The sequence below is a fragment of the Atheta coriaria genome, unplaced genomic scaffold, assembly GCF_025399875.1.
Source record: "Atheta coriaria isolate IRGN ID8LTWV9N9 unplaced genomic scaffold, Caltech_Dcor_3.1 hic_scaffold_9_pilon, whole genome shotgun sequence".
Lineage (NCBI taxonomy): Eukaryota > Metazoa > Arthropoda > Insecta > Coleoptera > Staphylinidae > Dalotia > Dalotia coriaria.
This window is the reverse complement of record NW_027045451.1, coordinates 6,274,290-6,297,505: the sequence shown is the minus strand read 5'-3', so window position 1 is coordinate 6,297,505 and position 23,216 is coordinate 6,274,290. Positions and strand designations below refer to the sequence as shown.

The 23,216-nt window shown below is 35.9% G+C and overlaps 1 protein-coding gene across 6 annotated transcripts in view; it reads left to right on the top strand.

The window, feature by feature from the left end:
• Positions 1 to 23,216, top strand: part of NaCP60E (Na channel protein 60E) — a 72,655-nt gene that overhangs the window by 28,938 nt on the left and 20,501 nt on the right. For all 6 annotated transcript variants that reach the window (XR_010549650.1, XM_065310531.1, XM_065310532.1 and 3 more), the window contains exon 2: positions 21,622 to 21,830. Coding sequence is in view for 5 of the 6 variants with exons in the window: in XM_065310531.1 (XP_065166603.1) it covers positions 21,622 to 21,830 (209 nt within the window). In the remaining variant the exon portion in view is untranslated. The remainder of the gene's footprint in view (positions 1 to 21,621; positions 21,831 to 23,216) is intronic.

Genomic DNA, 23,216 nt, shown 5'->3' with positions numbered 1-23,216 from the left:
GCTTCTGAATAGCGCATAAAAAAGTTATTTATATCTTGTTTCTGTAAATCTTTTTACGATTATTTTACGCCATGCAATGCTAAGCTTTCCGGATTTATTTCTGCGTAAATCGCACATAATAAAACTATAAACACAATAAGCGATGAACAAACAGAACTCGAAGCAAACAGCGTGAAGCAACAGGATCTTAACCTTAATTCTTAACCTCATTCTTAACCTCGGCGTAAAGCCTACACACAGAGAGCAAACGAAAACGGAAAAGTAGAAGAAACACAACCGGAAAACGGAAAGACTCACAGCTTACGTTCTTATGTGTAAACGTGGTTAAGTTTTGGGGTTAAGTTGAGTTAAGGTAATCTGCACCTGCCTCACAAAGTTTTAAGTACTAAATCTAACCTCAAATAAATCTACAGTCTAAAAATATGCTTTAAATATTAGATTTTTTTTGTGTTAAAGAATAAAAACCGTCTTGCTCTTGGAAATTATGTTTTTATTTTCTTATTACCACAATAAAAGGAAAAAATCTTGTGCGAATGTTCGCAGACCTTTTTTCTCCAGCTCTTATTTTATTTATTTTTATATAACCAAGCCACGGGAACAAAATGTTAGGGTTAGGGGGATGTCCTTCGGTCAAAAACGAACATTTTATACGAACGCAGAATAACCTCACCTTTTTCCGCCTGTTAGCATTTTACGCGTCTGCGTCGGACAGACCATCAACAGGCAAGCGCCAAGTACCAACCCAGCGGACAAGTAGGGTTGTAAAGAACTAAAATGAGATGTGACTGATGTGTACGTGTGGTCAAAACCTTGGTCACTTGGTCGCCTTCGGTCGCCTTGGTCACTTGAAACGTTTCAGTAAAAACCTAACCTAAAACCGCTTCCGTTAAATTCATTCAAATATGTGCGTTAGAGTATGTTTCGTCCGGTTTTGCTTGCTCGCTCCATGCATAGCACGCAAAATACTAAGCAAATCTCATAAATAATTCAAAGCGCGGACGCATGGAAAACGTTTCGAGGGTGAATTCTAGCAGATGCAAGGGCGAGAATTTTTATCAATGTAGTGGAACAAAGCCAGCCGTTAAAAAAATGAACTAAAAAAGAAAAAAACTAAAGAAAATGTTGGAATAGAAAAAACTAAACACACTGTATGTTCACCTCATTATGTTGTCCAAAGGGACATCTCTATACGATCCTTTTGGCGTCAATTTTATTGCGTATTGCAAAAGAGCTCAATTTGTCTTGCAATAAAATAAAATGAAGAAAAAAATTGAAAATAAAAATTTATTTTTGTCAAAGTTGAAATTGCAAAGTGTAATTATTTTCTCCAAAACTTTAAAAGTTCAAAATATATTTTAAGTAGTTTAAGGTACAAGTTGTATGCGCAAATTTTAATTCGTTTTGCACCGTCTTCAGATCTCCTCGAAATCTTTGAATCGAATTTGCAGATTTGCACGTCGTCACTCTGCACTTTGCAAGAACTGAACCAGCTCGATAACCACGTAGCAAACAATTTTCTATCTCCTTTCATGGATTTTATAATTCCAGAATCAAATTAAACTTTTACTCCAAATAAACTTATCTACTTTTTAATGTAAAATTACCTTTTTTATTGCTTTTTTGTGTTTGATTAAGGTTGAGGTTAAATTTAAGCTTGTAATACAAGTTGCCTGTGTAAGTGTAGTGTGGGTTGCCGGCGATGTCCGCCGGCTGTCCCGGAATGACGCAAATCGCAATAAAAAGCCGCCTCGATCCCACCCGGAACGAGCTTGGATCGAAAATCGAGCGCTCCGCACACGCAAAAACTATATTAAGCAATAAACACGAAGAATACAAAACTAATAACGACCGACGGCCACCCGCAACTGCAATTCAAATACATTTCTAACAATTCTAACAATAGCACAGCGGCTGGAATGAATACAAGTCGAAATAAAAAACAGTCCTGCAAACGAAGATAAAACAAACAAAAAAAGCTTGAAAATAATGAAAGACTAAATTAATTGGTATTATTACCTACATTGTTTCTTTCTTTTACTAACACTATATATTCAAAAGAATTGAAATTAAAGTTTTATATTTTTGGTGATAAATTAACAATTGTTACGCACTGATAAATGCTACTCGGTGCGTTTCTGCTCTGTTGCTCCGTGGGGCGTTTGATCATTAACAACAAGACAACGCGAAAACCGTGCTTCATCGACGCGCCATCATTAATAAGCTACAATAAGCGTGAGCGTTATCGTGGAATACCTCGACTGATTAAACGTGATGGATGACTTCCGAACACGTTGAGCCGTGCGTAACCGAAGAATGAGCCAAAGCGCAAACAGATGCGTTCGGGGAATGGATCCTCAATGCCAGATTCATTAAAAGTTAATTATTAGTCGTGGTGGCCAGCGACGGTCACAGAAAACACCATGAACTTTGAGTTCAGATATTACTCAATAGATGGCAGCACATATAAACTAAAAATAACCTCAACAGTTATTAATTATATTTTATAGTGTTATAACGTTGCAAGGAAGTAATTAGATTAGGTTTAGTGTTGAGAATGAAATTTGCATTTTGCATTCATTGCATTCAACGCAAATCCGTGCGTTAGAAATTCGTGGTTTGCATAAAATCGCACGGCCCTAGTCGATATACTCGTTGGTATATAGAATCGAGCGTTTATTAAGGGTTGAGAAATGCGACGGACTCGGCAAGAGGTAATGAGAAATTGTGGGTGAATATACCGGGTTGAAATCCGGAGAATTAACGAAACGTGATTAATAATCGTCGAAATATTGCGCTTGAATGAATTCTAACTCGCAAATTGCAAATTTACAACATTGCAAACTGGTTTATTAAAATTCATACACTATTTTTATTTAAATTTATTAATAAATGCGTGAGTGTTTTAAATTTCGTATAATTTTTGAAGGAATTGTAGAAAATAATGAATTGTTAAGTTTCGCCACTTTTCAAAAGTTTTAAACACTTTTTCAAGTTCATACGGGTTCTTAAAGTTGAAAGTAGAGAATAGTCGCAAAAGTTTTTGGCCTAAAAAGAATTTTCACACTTTTCTGTCAAGTGAAAAACTTGTAAAGTTTTAATAGATTTTCATCGCATATTCTCGCCGATTTTTTGCGGTAACTTTACAAACAATAGTAAAACAGGATTTAATATTTTATTATTCAGGATAGAGAATAATAACTTTATAATATTATAATAATTAACAATTTATTGTAATTTACTAACCCACCTATCAATTATTTATTAAATTTAAATGAATAATTAAAATTAAATTTTGGTATTATTATTAGAGCATGAATAATAATAACACAATAATAACCTAAAATATTCAACGAGATGAATGGTTTATCATTTAATTGTTCGCTGATTTGCTTGTTCAATTGTTCACACTTAAATAAAGTGGATAAATCTCTGTATTGATCGCTCGAATTTCACATTTTCCTACCATTTCGAATAATTCCGCATGATACACATCCACATTCATGTCAATAAATAATATAAATGAGTATCTGGAAAATTAAAGCTTTAAATTGGATTTGGGATTTTACTCTTATCTTATTTGCATATTTTATTTATATTTAAATAAATATAATCAATCATAAAAAAATGTTTTAAAATATGAACGTGAAATAAATTTATTGCTTGAGTTTGTGGTTTATGCTGATGTTGATGTTGATGCAAATGTTTATGAAGGTAGGTTTAGATATATTTAGGTGCATCCTGGCGTGCGCATGACGTGCGCGCACCGTAATTGCAATTTGCTTACATTATTTTCAAACGCCGGGGCTTTGAGTTTCGAAGCGTCACCGTAATAACCGTGCATCATTATTGCGCATCGGATGTGCGGTATTCACTGCATGTTATTAGGTTACCAGGCATCAAACACAAAGCTCTAAAATCTCACAAAAGATCAACCGCAGCATATTTTCTACAGCGCATGCGCAACTAACGCATCACTGCGCATAGTGTGTGGCCTATTCATAGGCGGAGCAATAGAATCTATCAATATACATTCTACGTGTTTGCAACACGTAAAACGTTTCGTACCAAAAAAAAACAGTCTATTACTTACACTAATTAGTATTAAGTGTAATAACTCTAGTAAATATGTAGAATGTAAAGGCTTATTAAGACACATGAAACTAGTATGCAGTTAACGCGATAAAACTGTAAAAACTGGTGTGCCATATTAGCCGACTATATTCTTGGCTCGACTGCAATTGTCAGTTAATTAGCAGCGTTGTAATTATCCAGCGAATTAGCCCGACTCTAACTCTATTATCCCATTATCCATTATGCTATTTCCTTGAGTTTTACGCCATACAGTATATGCTACATGTTGGTAAGTATTCAACGAGATAAAAAATAAATTAATTCCCCAAAATTTTATTTTTTATTTTTTATTTGTTTTCAAATTATTTTAGTGCAGTTAAAATTTAGTTAGTGGTTAGTATTCAACTTTGCTGTGATTTCGTTCAGTGTACGGATTTCCGGCAACATGTTGCCTTTCCGTTATGCCTCCGCGCATAGTTAAAATAATCACAATACTTGGCATAGTTGCGAATCACCATCATTAATCGTATTATGCATGCGGTTTCCTTCACTTTCGTCCTTTCTCTTGAACCTAACTAACTAGCCTCGCTAACTAACTAACTAACTAACTGATAACAGTTAAACACTTCTTATAACACTTCTTGGAACATGTTTCTTTTACTTCCGGTTTCCGTTTTTGGTTTTCTGGGTATCTGCGTGTGTATACTTATAGTATCAGAAAGGTTTAAAATAAAAATTGTGCTAGAGTGGTTTGGAAAATGTGGAAAATGTCCTTTGACATTATCCTTATCAACGCATCGCATCGCATCGGCACGGCATGCCTTGGCATGATGTCGCATCGCGATATCAACCAGTGCTATCATCGAGGCACTTGCATGCGAATGTCCTCTTTGTGTTGTCGTGTAGTGTCGCGTTGTTAAACTACTTACATGTAGTTTATTCCAGCGCTCGTTTCCTTGGCCCACTTCCAAATTAATCGCTAAGCTGCAAAGCGCAGTAATTGGAAATAAAAAAGCGTTAATTTAGAATTAGCTTTAAGTTTAAATTTATTATAATTGGACATTAAGTTGCCTATATGGGAGCGTTAGGCAACCAGTTGTACATTATAATTACTCAGAGTCAATGACGTAGTCGTGGGCGGAGCAAAAAACTTCTATATTAAATATTGTGCTTTTGTATTATTGATTAGGCAGAGTTTTGTTGTTTTTTATGCTGAAATGTTCAAAGCATGCGTGTGGCGAGCTATTTGTGACTATGCCACCCTTAGACTGTAGTCCAGTTGCAGACTGGTAGGTCAGGTCGCACGCAATATTAAATATCAAAGCAGGAAAATGTTAAAAGCAAAGAATTATTATTTCCATAGCAAATAGTCACATTACTCTAATCCGGAAGTTGATTTTTAAATTTAGATTTCTCTTAGGTAATTCTAAAATAAAGAAAAAATAATTTGATATTTTATGTCATTTATTTTAAAATTTTTAATAAATGTCCAACAGTGTAAACTCGAAAGACTAATGTTTGATAGTAATAGCCGGAGTGCTCGACACTTAGCCAAGACGCAATTTATTAAAAACCGCAGTTAAAACGCTCCCGCTTGGCATTTTCCGCTTCATCATTTTTAGCTTTACCTTTGGTTATAGCTTTTGCTTAAAACTTAATGGCTGGAATTTTCGGTGTGGTTGTCCGCGAGGTGTAAAAGGCAATTTCGCATGGAAGCGATAAATCAAAAAATTATTAATAAGAAGCGCGCGGACACGTAACGCCAATTATTCCTAAAACAACATTCGCGTGTAATGGCGTCCGTGTGCCGGCAGCGCCATCTCCGGTGAGTCCATTAGGCACGTACAGTCAACACGTACGCACAACGCAGGAAACACATGACAGTGAACCAGTGAACGATTACACATGGTGTGTTCACGTTTTTAATTATAAACGTCAACAAACAAGGTTTAAACAGCTTGCAATTAAAAAGAATATTTGGATTTCTTTTTAATTGAACTCGTTGATTTTTTTCAACTAAATCTAGACATATTGTGTTAATAAAACCTTTGGTTACTTTTTTGGTTCAACATTTCCGTGCAACATAAGTTTGGAATTTTACTGTTTCACAGTTTACGTGCGTTTATTTTATTGCTTCTTTGTTATTTCTTGTTTCCTGTTTCTTGTTTGCTTATCCACGTGTCAACGTCGGCATGAACTTTGCTTGCGCTAGAAAACAGAAGTCAAAGCTACAAAAGCCGTATCTGAACCTAAATTCTTCAAGCTTCACGCAGCTTCACATCCGGAAATAATTTATTTTGTCGGATTTTTGCTTTTTCGTTTGTTTGCAGAGTATACAAGTCTGTTCACATTCTTTATTTCACTAACCTAACATAATGTGTCCTATAAACTTGTTAACATAGGTTATGTAGAGGTTAAGTTAAGAAAATTGGTTGTAAACAAGTATATTGACGGTAAACTGAAACCAGGATAATGTTTATTGCTACTTAAACTATGGCTGTAGAAAATAAAATACTAGATTTTATGAAATAACTTCCCGATGCGTAAACATTTTTTGTTCGTTACGCAAAGTAGGCAACTTTATGTGCATATTAATAAACTACCATTTTATTTCCGTACTGACCGTGTTTCAGTTGTGAAAAATAATGAAGTTTTCAATACCTTGCGTTTTGTGTGTTTTCCCGGTTCTAAAAGGATCTTTTGGTCCTGTTTGCGCGTTTTGCGTTCGAATTCGTCGCTTCGCGTTTCATGCCTCAGCATTTTATTGTGTTTTATGTGTCTCATCTTGACGTATTGGCGTTTTACACAGTTTATTGTCCCCCTTGTCCTCGCAATGGCGACGCAGACGTAGCCATAAAACGCATCAATAACACCACTTCCACACGAACGTCACGATGGAGCCAACAAAACGGAAATTTGCCCTGAAAACCGAAGTATCGAAACAGCGATATAACCGAAATACCCAAATGGAAAACTCAAAATGAAAAATAAAACAACAAGACCAAAGTAATACTAAACACAAACGTTTATTTAAAGTCTCCCAAACAACAAATACCCAAAACAGAAAAGAAAGAAATCCGTCGAATAAATTAAATCGTGACGCTGAAAAACAAAAGTCAATTTCGATTTAATTTGAAGCGTTTTAACGATGTGCGTTTGGTGTGTGTATGGTGCCACGTGTACCGTTGGGTGGTTAATGTAGATTTGATGTGAACGCAGGTGGCGGCCGGACGGCACCCGGAAAGCTCATTTTAATATTTATTTTACGTTTATCATTCATGCTCATCCGACGGGACCGCGAAACTCTGAATTTGGTCGCCAAATTTGTTGTGGTATTGTGCAATGTGCATAAAATTTGACCGAGAGGATAATTGCATCCCGGGCGAATCAACATATTAAAACAAAACAACAGCGACAAATTAATTACCAAAACTGAAATAGATGAGAATTAAAATTTAATATTAGAATCACTTAACTGTAATGAAACTAAATTTTAAAATCTATTTCCGGTTTTCCGGTTTTGGTATTTTCAGATTTTCGAGTTGTTAGTGATAGTTATGTATCGATTTGAAGTTAAATGTCATCCAAACATTCCGCGTTGGTACCACGTGCGCCGAGTGTTCAACATTGCTTGCCCGCGTTCGATCCATTCAACCCTACTGACCGAATGTCGATGCTAATGACGCGCCCTGACCGGGTTTAATTACGCCGCGTCCCGTACATGCCCTGAACACGCGTTTCACGTGTTACTAGCGCGCATGTCGATATCTCAATTTCTGTTCGCCGATGAGAACACCTTTGTTACCCAGGCGTCCAGCACTTAGGGGATGAATCTGCCATATCGGCGTATCAATTTAAACATTTAGCGTTCGCTGGCTTTCCGTCACTTTGAACGATCGTAATGCTTGTAATCGACGGTCGGATGCGATTAATTGAGATAATTGGGTTACACGTGTCGCAGGTGGTTAAGTCACTGTAAACTGTAAACTAATATCAATTATTAATACATAGATGGCGCGACAGGTATTAATTTTGCGTAAATATGTTTAAAAATAAAATGAAAATATGTAATACAATCGATATCAATATTTTCTTGAACTTGACCTCCAGACGCATAATTTTTTGTTGAGTTGTGCTGCGTCATGTTTATCGTGATCGTCGGGGCGTCATATCGCCTTGATCGATTAATTAATTACCTTCAAAAAGTTTTTTTAAATAAAATAATTTTTATAGGAGGTGTTAAAGTATTAATAAATAATCGTAAATCCAGTGACAATAATCTATTTAACGCGCATTTCACGTGAATTTCGCAATTTTCGCAATCAGCAAACATTGTTTAGTTTATCATTTACCAGTTTAACGCTTAATTGTCGGTTAATTTAAACGCACCAAACGTTTGTGTATTTACAATTGTCGATAACGCAAAACACGGTCGCAAGCTGCATACCAATATCGTGCATCGGCGTTTAATTACATGTTTCGATGATTTCAATGATGTTCTCAATGCTCATCATGGTCACTACAATCGGTGATTTGCCGATATATGCGAAATTACGACAACCGCGGAATGTGTAAATCGAAATAATTGTCTAACTGAATAATTCACCGAATAAATTTTTAACATTTTAACATTTAATCCAAAATTCTGGAAAGTTGTTAATGTTGTTGAAACAATATTAATATCCAGTGTAAATGAGATTATCCTGACCAAAAAGTTGTGTCAGATGTTCAAAATTACTTTACATTTGAGGTTTGTTAATTGCAGCGATTAAAACGTGCGTGGGACATTTAATTTCGCGTCCACAAATTAAATTACTTTTTATGAGCACACTGTATATATGCTCGTATGCGATTAACCCGTATGCCTGTCGATGGCATGTGGATTAGAAGTACTTGATGATCTGCTTTGCGATGCGGGGTTAAAACATGTCCTAAGCTGATCCGTTCTAAACCAATGGGTTGTTAATTAAAACGCCATTAATATTATAATCATCCCTTCGATTACTCCTACTGTGTTGCAAATCTCACACACTGATGGGGTAATAACAATTAGGGATCAAAGTATTGATTGGGACATTAATTAATTATCACTTTAAACCTGCTTATTGATTTGTTTACATAGGTTGTAGTGAAATTGCTTCTAAGGTTAAAATGTGTTGAGGGTTGCAGAGTAATGGAGAGGTTATACTTGCATTTATGTTTATTGGGTAGTATGGTTGCCTACAATGCAAAATCGAGACCCAATGCGAGTTATGAACCACAAGTAATGACAGCTACAGATGGTATCGGTATGATAACTGATATCTAGAGCGAGACCATGACGGGATGCAAATTGCTAGTTGTTCTGTATTGTGATATCCGCAACCAATATCTGTCGATACAATAGTAATCATGTTCGCAAGTGACCTACATGCAAATTAATACCCAGCAATACTTGATAATCACTGTAAAGTGTAAAGCAGTAGGAATAATATTTTTAAAGAATTAATTAAAACAATCGAATGACTTTATGATGTAGATATGTGCGTTAGATGTCCTACCGTTGTCAATTTGATGCCTTGTTGACGTTAACACCGAACAAAACACAACCTACTGGTTTGTAAACCGACGTGGGAAACAAAATAGCTGCCGGCTGTTTCTGCACCTCGTCCAAGTCCAACATCGTTAGTTCATCACACGCTCTAACGTGCTAACATGTTAACATGTTCACTCATAAACTGAGTTGCTTTCAGTTTTGATTCGCGTGAATCATCATCAAACAATGCCACAGAATCAACATACAGTACATAACATACGCAACCCATTAAACATGTAGCGTTTTATCATAATTTTCAACAAGATAGGCAACCCAATACTCATTTTGTTGTGATTTTTAAAAATAATTATTATATAGAAAATAATCATATTCTAAATTACTTAACAAGTGGAAAGTGAAAATGGAAGGAAGTGGATGAACAGCTAAATTGTTGCGAAGAAAACTAAATTAGTCTCAAAGCACACGTGAGGAGTTATGGAGCGCGTTAAAATGAAACTAAAGCGAAACCTGAAACGCTGAAACGAACCCGAAGTGAAATTAACCTGGTTCGCGTGTTCCGGAACAGTTAGGTTATGGGTGTTGTGATTAGCCAACGTTTTTCTATCCTTATTTTATCGCACATATACCCACACTCATATGTAATAAAAGCAAAAGCAAAGTTGCTAACTCAACATCACAAAAAAAACTTACAGAAAAAGTGTAGTTTATTATGCTTATCAATTTAGTCATTTTAGCTTGTTTAAGTTGACTAGACGCTTCAAAAGCAGATTGCATCAGCATATTTTTTTGTGGTGGATAAAACTAAAATAATACCTTTTTGCTGTTCTTGATGTGTCTGCAATTTTTACTCTTGGTTGAGATTCTTTTTTCTTTGGCGGTTATGTTTTTTGATCTTGGAATCAAAGCTTGAAAACCAAGCTTTGCTGAGTTTTAGTAAGTTTTTTACTCTTGACGTTTGAAACCGCATGCGAAAATCGATAAATTATACGCAATCTGTTGCCCTCGCATTCTCCACGATTTTCTCTTCAAGTTACTGTGCTTGGTATGCGTTCTACATTTTCACATTTCTGTCACAGAACCAAAAACTTGGTACGTATAACGTTTAACACACAAAAGAGTTAAGAAAGTTCACATTTTTGGCATTTATATGGCACCTGTTGTGCGCAATATAAACTTTGGTTATGTTTGTGCAAAATAAGATTTAAAAAAATCGTTTTACGCATGCGCAACAGTTTTCTACTACTAAATTAAATTAAATCCGCAATAAAACGGTATAAAATATTACAACACTATTTAAAACCAATTAAAAGTGCACAACTTTAACCATTATTCGCATAGAAAGCTTTTATAGCCATAAAATAAAAACGCAAACAATATTTTAAACTTTTATTATATACAGGCGCAATTTTCCATGATCATTAAAAATTATGACACCTTACCTGCACAATTCTGCCCTCTGTGCCTGTAATCATTCAACTGATTCGCCTAACAAACGAAAACTTTGTGCTTTGTAGTCCAGTTAGCAAGTAGGAAAAAATGGTCAAACACCACGCCAGAAAGTAACAAACAGTTGATGGTAGTTGCAAACGCGCACAATAAATATTCATAATAACGCGTTGCGGCCGGTCGGTGTCGCTCTTTTTTTGTTGTTGTTGTTCGCGCTAATTAAAGTAAATTTTAATTTCGTGCCTCGGCGTAATTAAACTCGACTAACGACTTGACCCCAAACGACACGACACAGACTCTGCAGAACCCACAACAAATCAACCTTAAAACAGAAAAAAAGCAAAAAAAGCAAACAAAAAATTGGAATTGGAAGTGGAATTAAAGTATATTAAGACTTTTCACAAAGCAACAAATCAATAAATAACACAATGAAACAACACTTTAAATAACTTTATTTATTGTGGGTTAGTATTAGTTCTAAAGTTTCTGTGAATTATTATTGATCGTTTTCGCTGTGGTTTTCTGTAATTACAATTCCGCTATTTTGCATTTGCTATCAAGTGCGCAATTTTGCAAAACCACGCCGAAAGCCCAGAACCAACGAGTAATGAAAACCGTTGCGGTATTGTTCGCGTCAGTCCTGTAATCTGTCCGCCTTCGTAATGCAATATTCGTAATAGTCGCGTATTGCTTTGCTTTCTACCCTCTACCCCTGGCCCGACTGCCTGAAGGACTCCATCGCGAAACTATCGTCCACGACGACATCGAACCAAAGCAATTCCAACTATGTATTACCAACACAATGTTGCATAATGTGTATCGTGGAGCAGTGTGGGCAGGACTGAATTGATATTGTAATTGTAATTCTATGTATGGATCAACGCGCACTGTTAAAGCTTGTTTGTGTGTGCTCTGTGAGGGAGAGTGGGCGAACACAATGGAAAACGAGCGCGGTTTATGTTTATCGTTATAGCGCTATCAATTATCCATTCGAATGTAGCCGGTAAGCCAGTGGAATTTGGCGAGAATAAAAACAAATAAATTTTAAAAACGTCACCATAATATCTCTTTGTTTATGTTTTATTGGCGGAAAATTATGTTTTCCTATATGAACTGATTCAATCTGCCAATTTTCGGATTATGTTTACGAGCGTGTCCAAACTAATATAGTAAATGCGAATGTCAATTTGCATGTTTATTTATGACGCATTTAAGCCAAAACCATTCAAGCAATTTTTATTAATTTTAGGATAGAGATTTTCTTGACCATGGTGAAGCAAATAGACCAGAGTTTATTGCAAAAATATATTTTTTACGGTTTAAAATCAGAAATTAAAGTTTGTATGGAAATTTAATCATAGTGTTAGTTATATAATTCGAATAGAGATGGCGTTAGAAGCAAATTCTAATTTTTTCAAACAAATGGTGAAATAAAGAAAATAATAATAAGTAGTCTATTTTTATTAAAATCTCTGCAGACGAAGTAGCGCGCAAAAGCCAGTAAATAATATATTGTTTAATTACTTGTACGTATGAATGTAAGTGTTATGAGCCCTGAATTCTCTTTAATTAGAAATTTGTATTTATTGTACAACCACTTTGCGCTGTCGCCTGCGAACATCAACCCCAAACTGTGCACAAACATTTATCGTTTGTTTTGTTTGTTTGTTTGCGGCGCTACGGTTCCTTACATTAAATTACATTAAATTTGTTTTGCTTATTAGCTGATGCGACTTTCCACCGACTCAACAGCCTCACAAGAATAATTTCTTAATGTAATGTAATAACGGAATAAACCGAGAGTAACCAAACGTACAAAAACAACGCACAAACAGACATACATAACCCTAAAATAGAAATTATATTTCGCTAAAATCTAAAATAGTTATTTTGGTTTGTCTTAATATTTTGTATTACTCTGTATATTACAAAATGGATGTAATGAAATGACGAAACTGAATGAAACCTTGATGTGCAGCAAGTTGAAGCAGAAGAACAAAACCATTTTGGAATTTCAAATTTCCACGGTGCGGTTGAGTCGGTTCGTTTGCAGTTTTGCTCTCAGAGATATCTCACGATTTCTCACGGTTTCTTGCGCTCGTTTCTTGTGCTTCGTATCTTGGTATTAAATGAAAATGTCATATCATCATCGCGTTCTCCACAAACGCTACAAACAACAAAGGGGAGCAAAATGATCATCAACACTGCAAATACAAGAAATTTGTGCAATAACAACAAAATTTCAACAGAAAAAGCAAAAATAAAAATAAATGATTTAATCATTTCATTAGCTACGTTTTGATTTGATTGTATGAATATCTAAAAAATAACATGAGATCAAATCATTTCATTGCTTGACATTCCGATTTTCTTGCCAAACCACCCGTCGTTTAGTCGGTTTTCTTGAAAAGGGCACAATTGACGTTCCTGCGGTCCTGTGGCGAACGCTGTTGGAGGTCCTAGCAAGCCATCAATGTCCTCATCGATCAGCTTAATCCAACCGACACCTCGACACTTCGACATTGAGCCACCGCTACCGCTGCTGCTACTGCTACACCCAAAAGCACATCGTCTTTAAACCACTGCTTCTTCTTCTCATCTATCCCTTTCCTTTCTTTCTTCATGAGAAAAATATCCCTCTAGCAGGGAATAAAAAAATGATACGTTCGTCCTCATCCATGTTCTGTTACTTCTGTAACTCTCTGCTTCCTCTAACTTCTTTAGGTTCCGTCGAGTTTTCCAACACCTTTCTATGTCTACAACATTTTTCACATTCACCGAAAAAAATCGGAATGTGAATGGAATCAGAACGAGAAATGTCTGCCAAAAAAATTGAGCAAAAGCGTGCATTATAAAAAAAAGAGAACGAATATAAATCAGTAAAATTGTATACGAATCTGTTTGACAAGAGTAATAGCGGTTGAGCCTTCATCGTAATTTAGGATCCAGGATTACGAAAACGTGTTGATGAGAGGATTTATCTCTAATATCACAGGCAAGGATTTTGATGCATCGATTACGACCCTTTTTTATTTTTATGGGTTAAATATTTTTAGGTTAGAATAGAACGCGTTATAAATATGATTTTCTATGTTAGTGGTTTCTGAAAAAGTTTTGGTATGTCAAATACTCGTAATAACCTCATCGTTCTTGTCATTTTGTCCCATTAACACGTCACGTGTTTAATGCACGTGCGGCTTTAATACCATCTAATGTTTCTTCATCGCTTGCTTCATCTCTGCGCCCACTCGGAAATGTAACTTTCGCGGTCAGGCCATTTCCACGCAAGTTAGGCAGGATTAGTTCTCGAAAGCGGCGCATGACAAAAACTTATCATGATACTCGTGCATTTCATACTTAAATATACAGTGTGTATCAATATGCTTAATAAAACTTTTTTCTAATTATACTTAATATTATGTTAAAAAATCATTGACAGAACGGATTTAGTTGGTTTTTTTTAACTTTTTATTCTCATTTGTGTGTGTAGAGCTTTTGGTCCTTTGAATAATGGCAGTTTCATGTCGGACGAATCACCAACCAAGCACGGCTTACAGCGACTATCTTGTGTCGTCCTCGTCGGGCGGAAAATAGCACGCGCGAGCCGGAACGGAAATTTCGCTGCGCGCACAAAGTCTCATTTGTATTATCGCCAAAGTTATAACATTCGATGACACCGAAAATCCATTCTTCGGGAATATCATATGAATAGGAATTTATTTCACATTCGCATATTTCATGTCAGTTTTTTATAGGAATTATCATCACATTCATAAAACACCGACTTTTACTTTATTCCGATAAATTTAAAACCTTTTATATGCTTAAATTTAATACTTTGTAAGTGAATTCTACAAACAAACAACAATAAAAATTCAATGAATAATTTTTTATTGTTCGTGTGTCATTTGTTAGTGTTTCGTGTTTTACGATCGAAAACAAAGTCGTAATTCCGTAAATCATCAATGGCTGCGATACACATGTGGCGCTGCGATCGCTAGGGAAGAGTATTTTATGACAATTGTCGAGCCCGGACGGATTAAACCAGATTAAAGGGTCGCAACTGGCAAAGACAAAAAATGATTTGCATCCACAGTGTTCTTTATAGTCCTACATTTGCCTGTTTCTACATTCATTCGTGCATTCATCGCTGTGGAACATCTCCAATGCGACCATTAGGACATTGTACATTTTTTGTCATATTCCTACAACCTTTACGATTATAACGGTCAGAGAACCAGAGTTTAACCGCAATTGAATTTTAACAAAGCTTCCATTTTTTTGGGTTATACCTATTCACAAAAATTGAACTAGTTTTATATCTACAAATGTTTTTGTAGTGAAGTGCATTTGCATTGGCTGTAACAATGCAATGCAGGAATGTGAACCGCAACCAACGATCGACGCCATGTTGTGCCGCCGGAAACAGGTATGTCGGGAGCGTCGGTAGTGACGCAACTGACGTTGTAACTGCCTGTTATCCTCATCAACTCCGGCGTGTTAACACGCATGGTTGCGACACCGACCGCAATGATACGTTCCAAGCATTCACATACAACATAACCACAAAAAGCCATAAAGCCATTGAAATCAACTACACAGTCATAAAAAATAATTATTTTGGTTATGCTGCAGTCAAAATGTTTGCAAACTTGTGAAGGTTATGGATTAAATCCTTGTTTAATTGTTTAATTGTTGCTCTCATGTGTTTGCTTTGTGTTGTGTTACACCAATGTTTCATTGGTATAATGAAAATGACGTTCGGTTATGAAATTCTGCGTGTGACCTGCAGCCGGAATTAAAGCTGGCGAGGATGTTTAATTACAAACCGTGTACGCTGCGAATTAAGCCATCGCTTAGCCGACAAAAAGTGTAATCAGCTTATCAACTCATTCGTTTCGCGGTTTGTCCAATTCCACCAATTCCACGCTTCGGTTTAACTCAATTTTTGAATCATTTTCACACATTTGCCTTTTGCAACAGAAACAAATCTAACAAAGCACTTGATTAATACTCGTTCAAATGTAAATATCTCACAAAAGATGTGTGATCAAGTGTATAATTAAAAATATATAAAAATTAAATTGAATTTTAAGCCAATTTTTATATTAAGTTTAAAATTAGGTTATATACGTGTTGCTTCCGTGTTTAAACTGTTAATGATGTTCAAACGATTCTCGCCGAATTATCATCCGACTTAGACTTGAATTTAAGCTCATAAAAGGTATAAAAATTGGGGGCGCGGGCTTCCATTAGCGTCAATTAATTTTAAAACGCCTGCCTCGTCTGGACGATCCACGTTCTCTCTTGATTCGCTTCATAATCTCATCGTCGTCATTTTGTTACGTTGCAGGGGCAAGAAAAATGTATACGCTCGCGCTTAAAACGCTAATGCACGCCGTGACGGCGCGCTTTTTCCTCAAACATCCGGCTTTTGATCCTGGCGCGGCCATTTTGTAACACTTACTCGCCCCACTTGCAACACTTGCTACATTAATAGTTTGGGTGCCATTAGCTGAGAAAAGATGAATCAAACAAACTTTTTGTCAAATTGTTTTGTTTATTTTTTTCAAAACATTATTTGAGTATGAAAAAATATATTATTCTAATAAAAAATAGAAATGTATTCAAAAGATAAACCATTAAAAGGCATTAATCATAAAGTGGTTTAAAAGGAAAAAAAGTGAAGATTTAAAGCAAATAAATTGTAGATGAAGAAAAATCTGCGAAGACAAAAAATCGTTGACAGCTATTTGTCAAATCCACAGAATATATTAAGCGGATAATCATTTCATTTTTAACTGTCTTGATATACAATGTGTCTGCAGAATATTTAAAACATTTTAAAAATTTTGGAAAAACATTTTATATATTTGATACTTTTCTATATTTTTATATTCATAATAAAAGCAGACTGTATACTTTCCTAAAACATTTTCGTTTTTAACGCGTCGAAGTTTTCATCGCCCCGAGGATGTGCGAATGCGTATCATCCGACGTGATGCGTCCGCATAGAAATAAAAATATTCGCGAATGTCGCTGACGTGTGACGTATAATTTATTCTCCTTCGGGATACGCCGGGATGCGAAGGATAGATATACACATACGACACAACGAAATCGATCGGCATCCGGGAGCATCCACTTTCAGCATAGCACCAAGAGCCTCGAGCGTATTCTTATCCTCCGGCCCGAGAGTCCCGAGAGTCCTGAGACTCGACTTCCAGCTCCCTTAAGGGTGTCAATGTCGCCTCGCACACTGGGAGTATAGCATTTTTTGCGTACGATTTAAAAACCCCTTAAAGCCAATGGACAAATAATCGAATAGCTTAAAGTGTTACTAATCTGTACTACTAGTTGAAGAAGACACATATAGATGGCGTAGAAAGATTACATGAGTACTATGTGAGTTGTCAAGTTTTATTTTTAGCTTACGAATGTCGGACAAAGTGAAAAACTTGATAGTTCGACGCACTTGACACGACGCGAGTTGGAATGAATGCTTGTAATGCTACTTGACCTTATTACACCTGGAAACGTGTGTGAACATATGACAAAATGGCGCCTACATTTGTAATCCTATAGTGTGTACATTTCTACACACATTTTTTCAATTTTTTTTTGACACAGTATAGAAGTTGAATAATGACGCCATTTTGTATTTTACGAGTGAAATTTTACTAGTGCATATTTTAAGTAAAGTTGAAAGTGTCTTAGAAGTTTTTCCGTGTTTTTCGTGTTACAACACTTTTCTCCTTCATCATAAAAGTGTTTGCGACACTAGCAGGGGGTTAAAACAAGTGGAATGATCTTCAAGGGGTAACTTTGCCGCATGCGGGAAAATTTCCCACACCGCACCCAAGGAAATGCGGAAAATCCTGTGAGAATTTCGCGCTTATCTCGTTACAGCTGTGACTACTTTACTCGCCTGCGCTAGCTTAGCATATTACATCCGTGGCCACGTTGTCTATTGCAATTTTCGAAATTTGCCGCAGACTCGCGTCTCGAATCTTTGCGAAATTTCACGTACCGCGTTTTACGTTTTATAAATGACGTGCATTCTTCATCATGTGATAAAACTGACAAAAATTCACCCACAAAAATGATACAATAAAATATCTTGAAATGAAAAATGTTCATAAAAATTCATAACAAAATTTTACTTTTACACTTGGCGTAAAAAAATTGATAGCTGTGCTTGTTGAGTGTGAAGTGAAAATCTAAACAATAAAATATATAAATAAACATTGTGCGTGAACAGAATTGCGTGAATGTATGTAAATGTTTGACGAGCAGGAAAATGTTCAACACAATTTTCACATATGTGTATACAAACATCTGCTGCCTGCGTCAAAAAATATCCAAAAACAAAAACAAATAAATATCACATTTGAACATGTTTTATATTCATGCAGTTATTCTTCGAAAAAAATACAAGAATTATTTTTATATCACTTTTATATTACACTATATCACAATTAATGGTAGTAAATTAATATTTCCGTAAAAAATCCGTAAAAATTAAAATAAACTCTGATCATAAAAGTCATGAGTAAAGCTGCTAACATGTTATCATCAAAAAGTACTTATTATACTTTTCAACAAAACGGTGGGATGAAAAAATTCAACGCTGTCTGAAACTCTCGCAGCAAAAAAAGGGATTTTTTTCGTTCGTATTTGTATGCGCTGGAAATCACACCAAAATCCGTAAAGTTGGAAATTATGTGGGCGCTAACATGTCACTCATGTCATATCTCCATACAGAAACGAGAAACGAACGCAACGATAAAGGACGCTAAAAATCCGAGTATCAAAACGGACTTTATCGCGATGCATACACTTCAGAGAGAAAAAAAATACAACAACATGCGCGCATTTTTTGTAATTTTCTGAGTTTTGTTTTGTGCTCTTTTTGGATTCGCGCATAAAGTATGTTTACTAATATAGAGTGAAAACTGTGAATTTTCTGCGCGGAAAAGTTTTGATTACACGCTGTTCTCAATTAAAACTGTGTTTATTCTTTTGTATATTTTTAACGCAAGCTTTGGTTTTTCGTTTTTTCTTGTTCTGGTTTTTAATTAAATTTTTTACTTCTGTTTTTGACTCGAAGGCGTTTAATTTGCGGCCCGTCGAATCGATGCTTAGGCATGCTCTGTAATTTTCTTCGGAAACTTTTGTGACTCGTTCGACTTTTCACTTTTTTCGGTTTCTAGGGTTTGCGAGTCACATTCGACTCACAAATTTCCACGCTCGACCGGTTCGTTAGCCACCCGCTAATGGAAAAAGTCCCAACTTGGGCAACTGTATTTTTGTCCTTAATTTCTTTTAATGCATCCTTGGTATTTTTTACAAATCAACAAAAAATATAAAAAAAATATATATAAAAACCATTATTCTATATTACTTCGCAAAATTTATCATGGTGTATAATAACGCCATTGACTGCCATTTTGTAAAACGGCACATAACCAAAAATGCCCGTTCAATCGACCCGTATCACGGCGCATTAAGCAAACGATTTATACGATTTGAAAAAAGGTTTCCCAACTGCATTTACATTTACACACAATGTCTTTATCAACATCTACCTGGTGATACTATTAAATACCCTGTCACAACCCTTTTTTCTAATTTTCTCTCTACCACTTTCCCTCCGTTCTTTTTTGTGTCGCACGGCTTGCACACATTCGGTTAATTTATTTTAATTTCGACCGTCGCCGCGCACGTCGCCGGAATGAAAATGGATGATCGGAAACCATCGATTCGAAGTTCCAACTTCCGACGCGACGCTCGAAGCGGTGCGCCGGAGCTTTTTTCGGCAAAGCTTTTTCCGGCTGTTTGCGGGCGCGGGCAATTCACAAACGCGTCCGAGTGTGTAAACGTCGCTCGGGGGTGTTCCACCACCCATATAAAAGAAAAAAAATCCCAGATTTGAAACGAAATCCGATCGTTTTGTTGCAGCGAGTTGGTATTTATTTTATTTGTATGAAGCGATTTTCGCATTGTGTGCGTTTCTGTTATCGCTTTCTGGTGTATTTTAACGGCTCGTTATAAATTTTTATTGTTCCTGTGTGAATTTACGAACAAATATTTAAAATTACAAGTTTTGTACATTTTGTAATGAAAATTGCTGATAGTGAAAAGTTGCGGAAGGCAAACACAGGTTGAAATGTTGCACATTCGAGCAATTATAAATATTTGAGAGTGCAGGTAATTCTGCTGCCTGGACGTAACTCGTGTAATTCAGAGCGGAGATTTGTCTAGTTGTAACGGAGAATAGGTGGTGAATTATTTATTTAAAACGTAGATTTCCGTTGTGCAAATGTTAGAATTGCTATTTATCAGCAGTTTCCGGCGTCTAGTGCAAACAACACTCAAGAAAATAACAAAACTGGATGAATTAGGCATACACAGTTATTTTTCCTGGCAAAATTCATACATAAATACATAAAAAAAAATTTAATTCAATTTTTTCTTAAGAAAAAAATGCTAAAGTGTTTTTAATAAATTTCTGATTTCTTGAAATACAATGGTAGTACAAATGCTGATTTCTATAAAACCATTTGATACCAATGCGTCTCTTTTATGACTTTAAAGTACTTTTAACTTATAGTGCTTTAGAAATTTATTGCAGAACACCGTTTTTGCTAGTAATAACGCTGGTATTACCTCGTTTTTTAATAAAATTAATATTCGTTTAATTCCGTTTACACCAATACATTTTCTTTATTGAAGTAAATCAAAATTGCTCGGAATGCTTATTGACGTTTCTTTTACTTTAAAAGTATTGCTCCAAAATAATATAAGGATATATTCATATACAAATATGAATATTAATTTCATGGAGTGACATGCCATCCTGTTTACATCAACATCCCCTGCGGATATTGCTGTTTCCTTCTCTACTCCTAAACAACCTCCTACATCACTACAGAATCACGGATGTCTTCTCATCTCCATTTTCAACCAGCTTCAACTTCAGTCGTTGCCACACATCCGGCTCACTTTGAGCGCTCAGACGTGATTCGCAAGTCTTGTCTTGTCCAGTCTGCGAAACGTCCAAACAGTAAACTTACAAACTATCCAAATTATCTCACAATAAGTTATTCGTAACTCATTAAACTATCCTCGCAATATCCACGAGGTTTAAATTGAGAAAAATCTGTGCAGATTGTGGAATAAGATCACAATTTGAATAACAAATGCATCTAGATTCTTGAAGTGAACCAAATCAAAGAAAACAAGAAAATGTCATTGGATGCAAATGCACTTTGTAGAAATGCGATTGAAGCATGGAAAATGCAAATGTTGTTGAAACTGTCGGAGATTTTGATTTTCCCGGGCGGATGAGCTGCCGCCAAGTCGCCTTTCTGCTGTTTACTACTGCTGCCAATATGCAAATAGCAATAGATGCTGATTTTATGCAGATGCCCTCAACCTCAGCAACAAAGTCTTAGTCGGTCTTAATAAGTTGTTGCAACAGATTTCAGTAGATGAACTTGTCATCATAACATGCTTGAGGTTATGTTTATGTTGCAATGTAATTAATTATGTAATGTTGGTTGCAGACATTTTGCGTGGTGTCGAAGCGCTTTCGCAAGAACTACATCCATCGCTTCACGGCGACCAGCTCGTTCTTCTTGTTCAGCCCGTGGAGCCGCTACCGGAAGGCGTGCATCTTCCTGTGCACGAACCAGTTCTTCGACTATCTCGTCATGGCTACAATATTGCTCAATTGCGTCTTCCTCGCCATGACTGAAACGATCGAAGAAGCCGAGTAAGTTCATTTTCATAATAAATCAAGCATCTCATTAACGTCGATAGTTCGCAACGCGTCCAATTAAAAGTACAATCGAGTCGTTAGACCGTGAAATTGTGCACTAAAACCAATTATGACAAAACAATTGAAAAACAATCAAAATCAATTGGAGAGCAATGAGAACAATTAGGCAAACAAGACGGAGCAATTAAATTCACTCCGGTGTGTTGGTGACACTTGTCAGAAAATTTAAATTTTAAACATAAGAAGCACAAATACGGTTTTTATTTTTTGTACGTTTTGTGACGATTAACTTTTCTAATAAGCCCTCAAGCGTTGCAGTTTAAACAAAGTTTGCACTAATCCTGTGAAAAGCTCGAGGAAAACTGGCTTCGCATCGACGCGTTCGCTCGTCTTTTGTATCAGTTTTTGTTTTCTTTTGCGTTCGCCGTCTGCGGTGAGCAACTTCATTAAAAATTTAATAACAAACTTTTCGAACCGAACAAACGAACAGGTTGGTTAAGAAAATTTTGATCTCACTTTTAATTTTAAACAGCTTGTTGAAGTGAAACCTTCTTTAGAATCATTGTGATTTCAAAATTAATAAAACGACACTAAGAAGAGACAAACATATTCGTTTATATGGTTTAGCCCACAATTAATTATTATATTAATATTATCTTCGTCTCCGATTTGTACGATGCTTCGTAACTTGCCACAAGCCACAATGCCACATGCCAAAAACTAGTGCCGATTAGTGTCGTGAATATCGGCAGAAAAATATTACATAACTTTTACACTTGGTTCCAATATTATAATAAATAAATCCTATAATTACCCCACTCCTGAAACTACTTTCGTCTCAATCTCTCGCAGTGCAGAGAAGGTTTTACTTCTACCGCGTGTGAACTGCATACATGATTTGTATTTAAATTTCTATCTGCTAGAGAATTTTCCAATCTTCCATAATCTTTAATTTTCTGAGTGCTATCTCTTTTAGTTCAGAAGATACTCACTGTCAAAAATCGTTAAAATCAATTATCAAGCCCCCACCTTTGCCCATTTTTAGAAAGTAACATTTTTCATAAAGTATGTAAATTTAGTGTAGAAAACACCCTGTATCTTGTGAACGATTGGACATTTTTAAAGTTTGCCACCGTCATATTAAAGCTCAAGAATTCTTCTACACAATTCATACCTTGGCAATTTTCTAACCCTTTTAGAAGTTCCCCAAAACTCTTATCAAAAATTTAAAGCATGGCGCGCAAAACACCCAGTATCTCTCGAACTAATAAACTTTTTTATAGTTTGTCACCGCTATTTTAAAGCTCGAAAGTCTCCCTATATAATGCATACCTTTTCAATCTGATAGCCCATCCGGAAGTGCCCTAAAATGCCCTTAAA